Here is a 12,446-nt window from a genome sequence, read left to right as displayed (position 1 = left end):
GGTCGTTGAATTCTGGGATGCACTGCCAGTGAGGGTAGTAGAGGCAGAAAACCTCACAACCTTTAAGATATACTTGGATGAGTACTTGACATGTCATAACATTCAAGACTTTGGGCTAAATGCTGGAAAGTGGGACTAGTGTAGATTTAATGTAGTTTTGGTGCAGTCATAATGGGCTGATGAGCCTCTTCTGTGCTACATGTTTCAATGATTCCATTAAAATGGAGTGGGGGATCTAAAATGCGCATTCCTACATTGGAGTAGGCAAGTGTGGAATTGTTGAGTGTAGCCTCATTGATGACATCCTTATCCCATTAAAATCTGACATGATGGGAGTGTGCAGTCAAACCCATAATTGAGTTCTACACACCATTTTTAATCCCCTCTGCCTCTGCTCCAAAATGCATGGAGGCATAAAAATCAAAGCCCTTATTTTCTCTTTTATCTTAAAATGTACAAAATCTGCATATGGCTAAAAGAAATTGGAATGTAAAATTTGCAAGCACTCTAACATCAGCATTACAGTCTTGTTTAAATTGTATCTATATGATGTGACTGTGGAATTGTGTGAGGTAAAGATGAAGAGCAGATGCTTGGCCTTTGGTCCTTTCTAATATACAGGACATGAGCGTGTTGCAAGCACTTGGGCATGTTGATTAACCCTCAAGTCTTTAAGTACCTTCTGCTGAATATTTAAAACAGTAAAAATAAATATTTCACACTCCAAGATTTGTGAATCTTTGGATTTATACACCCAGGAGACTCTAGGTGCTCAGTTGTTGAGTATTCTCAAAGCTGAAATCGTTGGAACTTTGATCACTGACGGATTTTCAGGACATGGGGATAAGGTGGGAATGTGAAATTGCGTTTGAAGGTCAGCCATGGTCTTACAGAATAGCAGAACAGACTCAAGGGTTTCATTTTCTGTTTCTTATGTGCTTAAATCAGCTAGATTTATACACATCATTGAGAATATAACTCTGTATCCTTAAAGTCTTAAAGCAATACCTTATTTAACAATTCATCAATTTTGTTTCCGATTAGACTTCTTTTCATCTCCCGTTTTGAAGGCATAGGTTCATGGTAGAATGCTATCCAATGAGGACTGGTTACCTGCCAGTACCACAGTCCATTCTTTACAAGCTAGGTTAGACAATGAGTGCTGTCAGCATATGTGTGGAAGCCATCAATAAACCCAGCATAGAGCAAGCACCAACTCAGCATGCATGGGTCAGCCTTACACCATGAAGTATCCTGGTCCATCACGGAAGACAGTTCAATTTTTAATTCTTGGAGGGTAAGCACCTGCAATGATAAACATTTTCCTTCATACATGTGTTCCCTCTTGTTACTAGAGAAAATATACATGCATCACATTTTGCAGAGTTTCTTTCCAGTTTAGCAGTTCAAACTATAGGGCAGACAATCTTAGGTGATCTATGTCAGAAGATTTAAATCCTATTGTTAATCTGTACATATACGACTTGTTTAAGAAGGACAAACCTTAAAAGGCACTGTCAAAAATTGATGGACAGTGTATATGTGTGCTGCAATCACAGGAGCCAAGCCAGTCCTAGTGTAATGAGCAAATGGAGAACTTGTGAGGGCTTTTAAGCTGTAATTATTTTAGTAGGATCTTTCTGAAATGGACGTAGCAATGGATTTATGGCAGCTGCAAACACTAATCTGAATGTGACACATCTCCAGGAGGGTGTAACAGTGGCAGCACACAGATCCTTAGAGTGTAAAACAGAGAGTATTCAATCCCTGAGTTTAAGACTGACCCTGGCAGTAATTATTCTTAAGAGATACATTTCCATTTAGAGGAAACAAGATAGAAAATTACAATTTGGAAGCCTTCTCGGCTTGCAAATTGGAGGCGGCTCTGAGGAAAAGTGATCTAAAAGGAAAATGTCCCTGGCCTGTAAGTCTCTGTGCACCACAAATTGCGATGATCAGTGAAAATGTCAGTAAACTTTCCATAATAATGTAATTGCAAATGGATGATATATAGTCTCTGAATATATGTGAAGTCAACTTTCCTTTTTTATTCTCTTGCTTCCATAAATCGGATTTTGCCACCTCGCCTTAGCTGTTACAATCACAAGATGTCAAAGAAGATGCCGTTCTGTGTTGCTCGATGGAGGTAAGTTTTTATTTAATGTTTTCAGTGTTAGAGTTCGTACAGACTGTCTTTAAAATCCAGCAGATAATGTCAATATTGGTCTTATGGTGAATCTAAACAGTTTTATCATCTTTCATATTGGGCTCTGAACAGTTCAGGGTTAGTTAGTTATTCCTGTAGCACTAAAAGATTTTTGGCTTGCAATGGGTTAGGAAAATCAGTATTCATTCTGATTGGTGAACTTTTCTGAGGCCCTAATTAATAGTCATTCCTGGAGATGATAGAGAAGGGGGACAATACTAATCCACATTTACACCATCATCACTGATTAAACCACATTGATGCTCCCTGTTCCGCCACACTGTTTATTGTCGAGTACAGCAGAAACAGTAAGACAGTGAAGTGAAAATATTGCCACATTTAACCAATCTGGGTATAATTGGCAATCAAATTACCCTCTTGCGGCTAGAATCCAAAGAAGGCTAAGTTAGGTATTGAGAATACTGAGTCATTTTACATCACCACAAAAGTAGGACATGATTTCATGCTTGAGTTCATTCTTAAAGAAAGTTCTTGAGACCAAGGAACTGCACCTGAATCTACTACTCCCACCATGTGGACAGAAGATGGAGGAAAATTAAGACCTTCCTAGCACTTGAGTAACTAAAGCAAAGGATTGTAACAAAATGTGAACAGTATTTTTAGGCTGATTCTCTCATGTTGTGCTGCATGATGCAGGGAGCTTTGAGAAAGTTAACGCTGACAAAAATAGCCAGCTGTTCTCTCTTAAAGCTGATACATACAAAATGACATAACTATAAAAAGTACTAGTAGCTTTAACATTACAGTTACAAATACATTGTGATTGTAAATAGATTCATGCAGGGAAGGTATATCTTCAAATTTATTGTGCCCAGTTGTAATGGACTTTTATTTATGACTATCTTTCCAGTACCTGAGTAAATATATGTGCCCAGGCAGTGAATGTTGGAAGACTATTCATAAAGTGCATTACCTGCAAATTTTTGTTTCTGTGCAGATGCAGAGATCACTAGATAGCAATAAGTTGGGGAGGAGGGGGAGCAAACATGGCTGATTTCTCCAACCGCTTCCAATTTGTGGTCCAATGTTGTTCACCAACTGTCAACCTACTTGGGATGGGATAGCAAGTGTAGATCAGACTTTTAATTCTCGGGCCCTTGTATTACCTGGTACCTCAGTAAGCTGTGTCTTTGTAGCTTGAGCCATTGGAGTTATTTATTGTACTGAAACTTTCTACTCTCTAACGCAAGGGTGGAAACCCTATTCAAGCAGGCCTCATTCAAAGTTTGAGTAAAAAGGGAGAGATATAAGAGAGGTAACAATTTAAAATCGTCCTAGAAATGACTTTCAATTTCCACCTCTGACTTTTCTTAAGCATTGTGTTTTCAAATGGTTGACAGTGTAACTTTGACCTATGCCCTTTACCCATTTGACAGCTGCAGAGCACAGGCAAGCTGCTGGAGGAACAGCTGCCAGAGATGATGACAGAGCTGCTAGCCGCAGCACGCGACAAGATGCTGGGCCCCTCCGAATCAGCGTTGACACGGTCCCTCCTCCTTGAAGTCATCGAGCTGCATGCCAATAACTGGAACCCACTGACCCCTACCATCACGCAGTACTACAACAAAACCATCCAGAAATTAACTGCTTAAAAAAAATGAAAATATAAATAGGGGGGATAAAGATAAAACAGGAAGAAGGAGGAACAACATATGGGAAGGTGCTGTCTTTTTTTATATAAAAAAAGACTCTTTTTACAGGAAAGAGAGGGGAATGTATTAAATTACAAAAAAGGAACAGAAAGATAAGTCCCAGCATGCAGAGAATCATTTTAGGGGCACATTCTTTCATTCGAGTGCCAAGCCTCCTTTCCCCCTCCTGTGTTTTTGATTGTAGTTGATCCGTTGACAACACACCACCCCATGGTTTGTGGAGGTCTGGAGCTAGCCTGGTATTGTGTTGAGTATGTGTATGTGTGCGCTCAGTGTGCTTTATTTGTTCTGCCATTGTGACAGCCGTCTTGCTAAGCAATTGGCAGAAGGTGACACTCAGCAGATGGCCTGGCAGGACAATAGGAAGTACATTCTATGCCAGGCTTGAAAATCAATTACTACATGCAGGGCAGGTTTTAAGTTGACCTTTTTTGTTTTACACATTTTCTAATTGCTCAAGTTTTAGGAAAGGGTGCAAGGAAAAATAAAAAAGAAGATTGAGTTTACATCGGAATCTCGAATGCATGTTCTTTTCGTACAAAGCCGAAAATTTTAATTTTACACAGATTCCAAATCAGTTCTTTCCAAAAGCTATGCATTTGTGTTAAATGACTGAGAGGACAGTTTTGAATCTTTCTGTGTTGCATTTTGGTTAAAGTTTGAAATGATGGTGCCTGGGTACCAGAGTGAAACTGCCAATGTTTCATTGTCCCGGTGCTGAGATTGTGAAAAGCTGAAAGAAGACTTGACTTGGCCTCATACACTAAAATGAATGATAGTAGATTCAGTATCTAAAGCTATGAAAGGACATTGTAGCATAAATGTGAAGTACTTGCTAATATATTGTTAAGGGAAGGATATTCCCATGAGTTTACAGTATTCTATTTAGACTATAAGTCTACAATTAATTTAGTGTAATTGATTTTTTTTTCCCTTAAACCAGTTTACCTTCATTAACCAGTAAAATGGCTCCCAGTATTATTTCTGGCTCAGGCACATGATGTGCACAAAAAGCTGTCTCCATGATACTTCGGCTAACAAAACCAGAAGTGGTACATTTTGAGAATTGGCTTTGATTTTCGTATTATGTCAGATGATGCATATTCTGAAGTGTGCTCAAAGCAGTTTGATTTCTAGGGGCTGAAGCAATGATAAAGCAGGTATTTGCTCATTATCATACTGCTGTTTGTGTGAGCTTGCTGTACACAAATTGACTTCCACCTTTCCTCATTACAACAGCGTCTACACTCATAAATGCTTTATAGGGTATAAAGAGCTTTTGGTGCCCTGAAATTGTGCAAGGCGCTATGTAACTGCAAATCTATCTTTAATTTTAATGTTATAAAATGTTGAGATTTAAATTTTGCAGCTTCTGAGTTTGAACTCCACAGTATGTTGCTGCCTCTAACACACTACACATTGTGTTAACCTGTGTAATAAATGCTGACTGAATTATCTCACATGACAAGTGCTAAGTGAATCATTTTGTGTAATGTGCGCTGACTGAGCTTGTTTGTGGTAATCACCTTGATTATCATTCAGCCATCTGACCATGATTGGTTTATTGCTATTGACATAATTCAATTGTATGAAGTGTCCAATCATCATTCTCTAGTATGGCTCCTGTTGAAAGAGGGATGGGAGAAAATTGACTGTATCCTGTGCATGATAACAAATAGTTGGGGGCATGTATGAAAGTAGGCTTCTTGCTAAGTTGCTGTTATGAAGTTGAACAATTTAAAGCCAACAATGTTGTTTGTGATGTTTCCAAGGGCCTTTTAGGATGTTAGGCTCTTGACAAAGTGACAGAATACCAGTTTGTCTTAGAAGAATGAATTGCAATGCATTCTCGCTCTTGGTTTAGTCTTTTGAAACCTGTCAGTTTTGTTTTTCTAGTAATAAGTAGGTTTTGGTACAGTGAAGTCCGAGATCCAACAAATTAAAGGATGAAACAGTACCTTCTACTTTAATGGTTTACAAGAGCCAATCACTATAAAAGCAACTTCAAACTGACACTTTCTCTATTTCTTTTTGCATTCTTGCAGTACAACTGGCAACTGGCATTTATTTCTGCTTTTACTCAAAATTCCAAACATTTGAGTGGAAGTACCATTGGAGGTGTTAAATTCCTACCCTCTACATTATGATATTCAGCATAGAGTGGGAATATCATATAGCTGCTGCAAGTGGGATATTGAAGTCAGAGTGAGATGAAAGTTGAATTTAATCTGTTTTCACGTAGCATTAACAGGGCAATATCAGCCTCAAAATTGGCTTGATGTCTATATAACCACAATGGTTGAGCCAATGCAACCTTGATAGGCATTGTCAGTGGTGCCCAAAGCACTGACCTTGGTTCAAAGGACAGGTCACTACAATTGTGCAACCACATATTCTCAAACCCAGATATTTTGTTGTTAATTCATAAGTGACATCTGAGCATCAGCATTTGTTGGTCATCCTTAATATCCCTTGAGAATATGGTAAAGAGTCACCCTTGAGCCACTGCATTCCATGTAGTCTAAATTCATCAGTTACAGAGGGACTTCCGCACCTTTCACCCACTGACAGTTTAGTAATGGCAATATAGTTCCAAGTCAAAATGGTACGTGGCTTGGAAGGTATTTTCCAGATGGTAATGTTCCCATACATCCCATGTAGCCATATTCTTTTAGGTAGTGAAGGACATATACTTGAAGATACCGTTGAAAGATCTTACTGTTGAAAGTTGCCATGGCGCATCGTGTAGATGGTACATACTGCTCCCATTGTTCATGGCTGGTGGCTTCATATTTAAGATGGTGGATGGAATGCCATATCAAATGATCTACCTTGTCAAGGAAGGCTTTGATAGACTGATACCCAAGCAAGTGGACAGCTTCTGTTACATTTTTGACATGTTAGCTTGAAAAGATATTCAGTAAGGGACTACATGAAAGATTATTGCACTGAAGCCAATAATGTTGGAGTGATGGATTAGTATGGATAGAGTTTTGGCTAATAGAGAACAGAATAAATGGATTATTTTCAGGTGGCAAACTAATCAGTGCTGTGGTGATCATTTCTGGGACCTCAAATATTTACAATTTAATGATCTGGAAGAAAGGACAGTCTGTACTTCAGCCAAATGTGTTGATGATGCAAAGATAAGTAAGAAGGCAAGTTGTGAGGATACAAAGAACATGCAGAGGATTATAGATTTAGTGGGGGAGTGAGTATAGAGATAATGGCATTGGAAGAGTAATGTAAAGCCAATGCTGTGACGATACAGGTTCAAATCCAATCAAGGTGGAATTTAAATTCAGCTAACTAGTCTCAGTTATGATGACCATGAAGCTATCACCAATGTTTACATTTTTAACAATTAATTCATGTGATGAGGGCATCGTTGGCTGGGCAAGTATTTAGTGCCTGTCCTTTGTTGGTGCTTAAGAAGATAGTGGTGAGCTGACATTTTGAGTTGGTGCAGTCCATGTGCTATAGGTAGACCAACAATGCCATACGAGGAGAGTTGCAAACAGCATACGTACTAATTAGGAACAGAAGTAGGTCATTCAACCCCTAACAATTGTCCCACCATTCAATAAGATCATGGCTGATAATTTGCTACACATTTCTATAAGTTACCCTCTATTCCCGGCAACATCCTGGTAAATCTTTTCTGCACCCTCTCCAATTTAATAATATCTTCCTATACCAAAACTATCCACAGTATTCCAAAAGTGACCTCACCAATATCCTGTACAACCACAATGTGCTGTCCCAACTCCTGAATGGTCTGAGCAATGAAGGCAAATATGTTAAACACCTTCTTAACCACCCTGTCTACCTGTGATGCAACTTTCAAAGTTCTCTGTACTTGAACGTCTGTCTCTTTGTTCGACAACACTTCCTAGGGCCCTACCATTAACTGTATAAGTCCTGTACTGATTTTGCAGAATGCCACAACACAGAGAGATGTGGGTGTTTTAATCCATTTATCCAGAACATTAGAATACAAATATAATAAGTAATTAGGAAGGCAAATGGAATGTTGGTCTTTATTGCCAATGGGGTGAAGTATAAAAGCAGGAAACTCATGCAACAATCCTACAAGGCATTGATGACACTGCACTTAAGGACTAGGTCTCCTTACTTAAGCAGGAGAGGGTCACTCTGCTCTTTCCTGGAATGGAGTGATTATTTTAAGACAAAATGTTGAGCAGGTTGTACCTATACTCATTGGAGTTCAGTAGAACAAAATTGGTTTTATTAATTATTCAGGTGGTGTGGTCTTTACTGATTGAACCAGCATTGATAACACATCCCTAATGACTTTTTGAGAAGGTATTGGCAAACTACCTTCTTGAACTGATGCAGTTTATTTCATGCAAATAGACCCACCATGCTATTTGAGAGAGAGTTCCAGGAGTTTGACCCAGCAAAACTGAAGGAACAGGAAAGTAGTTCAAGTCAGAATAGTGAGTTTTCTCAAGAGGAACATGCAAGTGATGGCGTATGTATCTGTTTCTTTGATTCTAGATGGTAGTGGACGCAGGTTTGGAAGGTGCTATTGCAAGGAGCCTTAGTGAATTGATATTTTTATTGAAAATTATGAGAATCTAAGCAGGCATGACCATGTAGATGCTGAGTGTTTCTTTTGTTGGGGTAATCTATAACTAGAGGATGCAGTTTAATAACAAGGCTTCCCATTTAAGAGGGATATGAGAAGGAATTTATTTTCGAATTGCCTTCCTCAGAGAACAGTGGAGGGTGAGTCATTGAAGATGCTGAAGGCTGAGCTGAACAAAAACAAGACAAATAAAGGGTTATGGGGCCTCTGTGGGTAGTCTGGAAGTTAAGACCACAGTCAAATCAGCCATAATCTTATTAAATCATGCTGCAGGTTTGAAATGTCAAATGACCTACTCAAGCTCCTAATTGTTATGATCTTCTGAAAATCGTCAGAACCTCCATTGCCCGAGCTCCAATCAGTTCCTTGTGAGACAAGTCCCATTAGCTCAGTAAAGATTAGTTTGAAATATTTTTTAATGATGACTTAAAAGGCAGGAATACTCCAGATGATCTTCTCTTCTTTACCCTTATTATGTTGTCTTTTGGTGTCTTTCTTTGGTAGTCCCTCAGGATTGAAAATTATTTTCTTCCAATCTGATATTGAGGGGCCTGAGCTGACTAATATGTCTAATGTTGGATCTAAAACCATGCCACAGGTTGGAGAGGTAGCATTTGCTGAAATGGATGGGTGAGATTTGCAGTTTTTCACAAAATCCTTCCCCTGTTTGTGTTTGGGCATCTCACTCCATCTGTGTCCGTCAGGGACATGAGGAATGTTTGGCACGAGGATACGTCTTCTGTCGTTTATGTGGTTTTAAGATTCCCATGATGGGAGTAGAGAGCTTGCTTTGGAAGTCTTATGTCAAATATGTGAACGGATAGCCTTCCTTGTCGTTTCCCCCCCCCCCCCCCCCCCCCCCCACCCCCCATGCAGCAGATTAATCGTAACTAGTGCCTCGACAGTGGAGATGTCGGACTAAGAGATGGCACCTGGTATTGGTGCACTTATCCTGCCAGTGGATATGCAGGTATTTGTAGAGGTATCACTGTAAATATTTCTTAAAGGAGTTAATGTGTCTGCTGTATACTGTCCATAATTCCAATGCGTACAGGGGAGCAGGTAATCCAATGTGCCAGTGCTTTTCATGGCTGTCTGAGGAACAGAGTGTTTGATGAAAAAGACTTCAAATCAAATAGGCATTAAATTGTGTAAGTGTAGAGTAATTAGCAGAATGTGGAGGAAAAGCTGAAGTTATAGGCTCAACATTTCAACACACAGTTTATTGAATAATAAAAGGGGCTTTACTCTGAACCAATCAGAAGAACTCAATGTAAAATACAGATAAGCTCTGTAACAAATGAACTTGAATGCACTCTGAATTATTATTTTATCAAATCTTATAGTACACAAAATGAAGGAGCAGTTTGTGAATAGATTACTTGTTTATTGGTTAACAGAAAGCTGAGCTGGTAACATTGCACATCTGACTGATGCAGAGACCAGCAAGACCACAGTTCAATTTCTGAAATGTGCTGAGCTAGCTTATCACAGGTGGGAGTGTGAAGTGCTCCAGTTAACCTCTGGTTTAAGCACAAGTAGAACAAAATCCAGCCACGGTTTTGTTTTTGTCCTGTGCTGAAACATGTGGACAACTGATAAACATGACTGAACTTGGCCTGTTAACAGCCTGTTAACACTGAGAGATGTGAAGTGTAGATGAGGCACCAGAACACAGTTGTCACCTGTGAAACTTTGTCACAGCACGAGTTAGTGAATAGAAGAGATGTGAGAAAAAGTAGAATAAATCGTAATTGCCACAATATAATTCTTCAAGACTCTATTTGTTGATAACACTATAGTCAAGTTGGACCAATGTAGAATTAGAGTTCATAATTTCTCTCCAAATAATTGATAGAGGCACATGACTTACCCAGGCTATATAAATATTCAAATGGTGAGTTCCTAATCTTGGCTGAGGCTTAGTAAATTCTTCTAGCATTATGGACAACAAAAAATAATTTACAAATTTAAAAGAACTCTTTCTCAAAGTAGTTCTATGCACCAATATAATTTGATCACTACTAAAGTTGGTTTTGTGGATGTTCTAAGTATATGTTCTAAAAGAATGGTGCTTCGTGATTTCATACTCAGCAAATTATCTCTGCCCTTTTCTTCTGTTTTTAAACATAAAATGAAAGAATAAAAATTAAGTTATAATGGTGCTTTGAGATTTAACTTATATGTACAAATATATATACCGGGGAGAGCTTCATTTATAATTAGTTATGTGCAAGTTAAATAACTTTGACTATTAATAATTATTGCTGAAAAGAAAGCCATTTTCCCAAATCTTTTTGCTTTTAGCTCCTTAGGGCAAAATACCAAATTGCAAATCATCACAACAGGTTATACTACTGGAAAAAAAAGAGTGCTGATTGTTTGGTAAGAACATGGCCAAAGACCTGCAATAATCAGTTGACTTTCTAACTAGGCTCATTAAAAGTAACAAAACTTTATTTGTAAAGACCCATTTTCAATAAACAAAAGGAATGTATTCATGCTTAGCCTTTTTTTAAATGTTGTTCAGGAGCTGGGTAAGCCTCTGTTTCCCTGTTATTTCCATCATGGCAGTACCGTGATCAGTCAGAGTCAACTTGCCAACCAAGCAAGTTCGTTTCTCTAGCAGTATAAATTGTGATCATTTAAATTTTGACATTATTGCATTTGTCATAATGAACACAAGCTTAAAACTTTGACAATATCACTGTCTTTTGATAATATTCAAGTTGTGTATTATCAATAGATAATGTTTTTAGTGTCTGTCCTCCATAATGTAACATAAAAGAGGCCTCATTTTGTTACATTAGATTTTATGTAGTTTAGCTAATTATGTTTGAGCGATTCATTTGACTATCTTTTAGATTTTAAAATGAAACAAAACATTTTATAGGTCAATATAACCCCCTCCCCAACTTTCTACTATTGACCCATGCAGATTAATCAATGCATAACAGTTTTGCCCATGGCTTCTTAATGGTGGTACCCTGTTTAAGCAATAGCTGGTTTAATCACCACAGTGCTTCTGTATTACTTATAATACTGTTTCCTCTGCAATGACAAATTTGTTGATTGATGCAAAAGGACATCCTTTCTTAGTGAGTTATATTGAGTGTGCTCCTTTTGCTTTATACCCTATCTCTGACTGAAAGTGTATCAGAGGAGCATTAGCAAGTGGTCAGTGTAGGGATCAGTTGAATATACTTCCTTTATTGTGCTGTGAAATACATTTGTATCTAACAATTATCGGTAGTGACAGAACTTTACAAAATTGGTTTTCAGTGACCCAGAGGGGGAAGTTATTCAACAAAGTCCCTCACTTCCATAGTTTACAGAGTGGGATATGATTCCATTTACATGCATGATGTGCATTATTCATTGAAAACACAATTTGGGATTGCATTTTTGTCTTCTGTTGCTCTGGCCAAGTCAGTTCAGTAATTGACAGTTGACTGGACTGGGGTGAGGCAGTCAAGGCAGAGTCAATTGTTACATAATCCTGAAGAGCTGTGCAAGTTGGCCGAGAATCTCTGAAAAAAAACAATTTTAAAACCATTTCAGGGGTGATCAAAATGTCAGTCTGAGAAATAAGATTTTTAGTGTTTGCACGAGCATATACAAAATTCTTTTTAAAAAGACATTGTGAATTTTGGGGGCAGCATCGTGTTTCAGTGGTTAGGTGGCGGCACAGTGGTTAGCACTGTTGCCTCACAGTGCCAGAGACCCAGGTTCGATTCTAGCCTTGGGCAACTGTCTGTGTGGAGTTTGCACATTTTCCCTGTGTCTGCGTGGGTTTCCTTCAGGTGCTCTGATTTCCTCCCACAGTCCAAAAATGTGCAGGTCAGGTGAACTGGCCATGCTAAATTGCCCATAGTGTTCAGGGATGTGTAGGTTAGGTACATTCGTCAGGGGTAAATATGGGGTAGGTGGATGGGTTACTCTTCAGAGGATCGGT

The 12,446-nt window shown here is 38.6% G+C and overlaps 1 protein-coding gene across 3 annotated transcripts in view; it reads left to right on the top strand.

Moving 5' to 3' along the window:
- ctif (CBP80/20-dependent translation initiation factor) overlaps nucleotides 1–5,341 on the top strand; it is a 230,741-nt gene extending 225,400 nt beyond the window's left edge. For all 3 annotated transcript variants that reach the window (XM_072574834.1, XM_072574843.1, XM_072574824.1), the window contains 2 exons: nucleotides 2,093–2,146; nucleotides 3,604–5,341. In XM_072574834.1, the coding sequence (XP_072430935.1) occupies nucleotides 2,093–2,146; nucleotides 3,604–3,819 (270 nt within the window). In that variant the 3' untranslated portion in view covers nucleotides 3,820–5,341. The remainder of the gene's footprint in view (nucleotides 1–2,092; nucleotides 2,147–3,603) is intronic.
- The last annotated feature ends 7,105 nt before the right edge of the window (nucleotides 5,342–12,446 follow it).

Source organism: Chiloscyllium punctatum, chromosome 1 (genome assembly GCF_047496795.1).
Source record: "Chiloscyllium punctatum isolate Juve2018m chromosome 1, sChiPun1.3, whole genome shotgun sequence".
Classification (NCBI taxonomy): Eukaryota; Metazoa; Chordata; class Chondrichthyes; order Orectolobiformes; family Hemiscylliidae; genus Chiloscyllium; species Chiloscyllium punctatum.
Note: the sequence above shows the minus strand (reverse complement) of the source record. Positions and strands in the feature narration are given on the sequence as shown.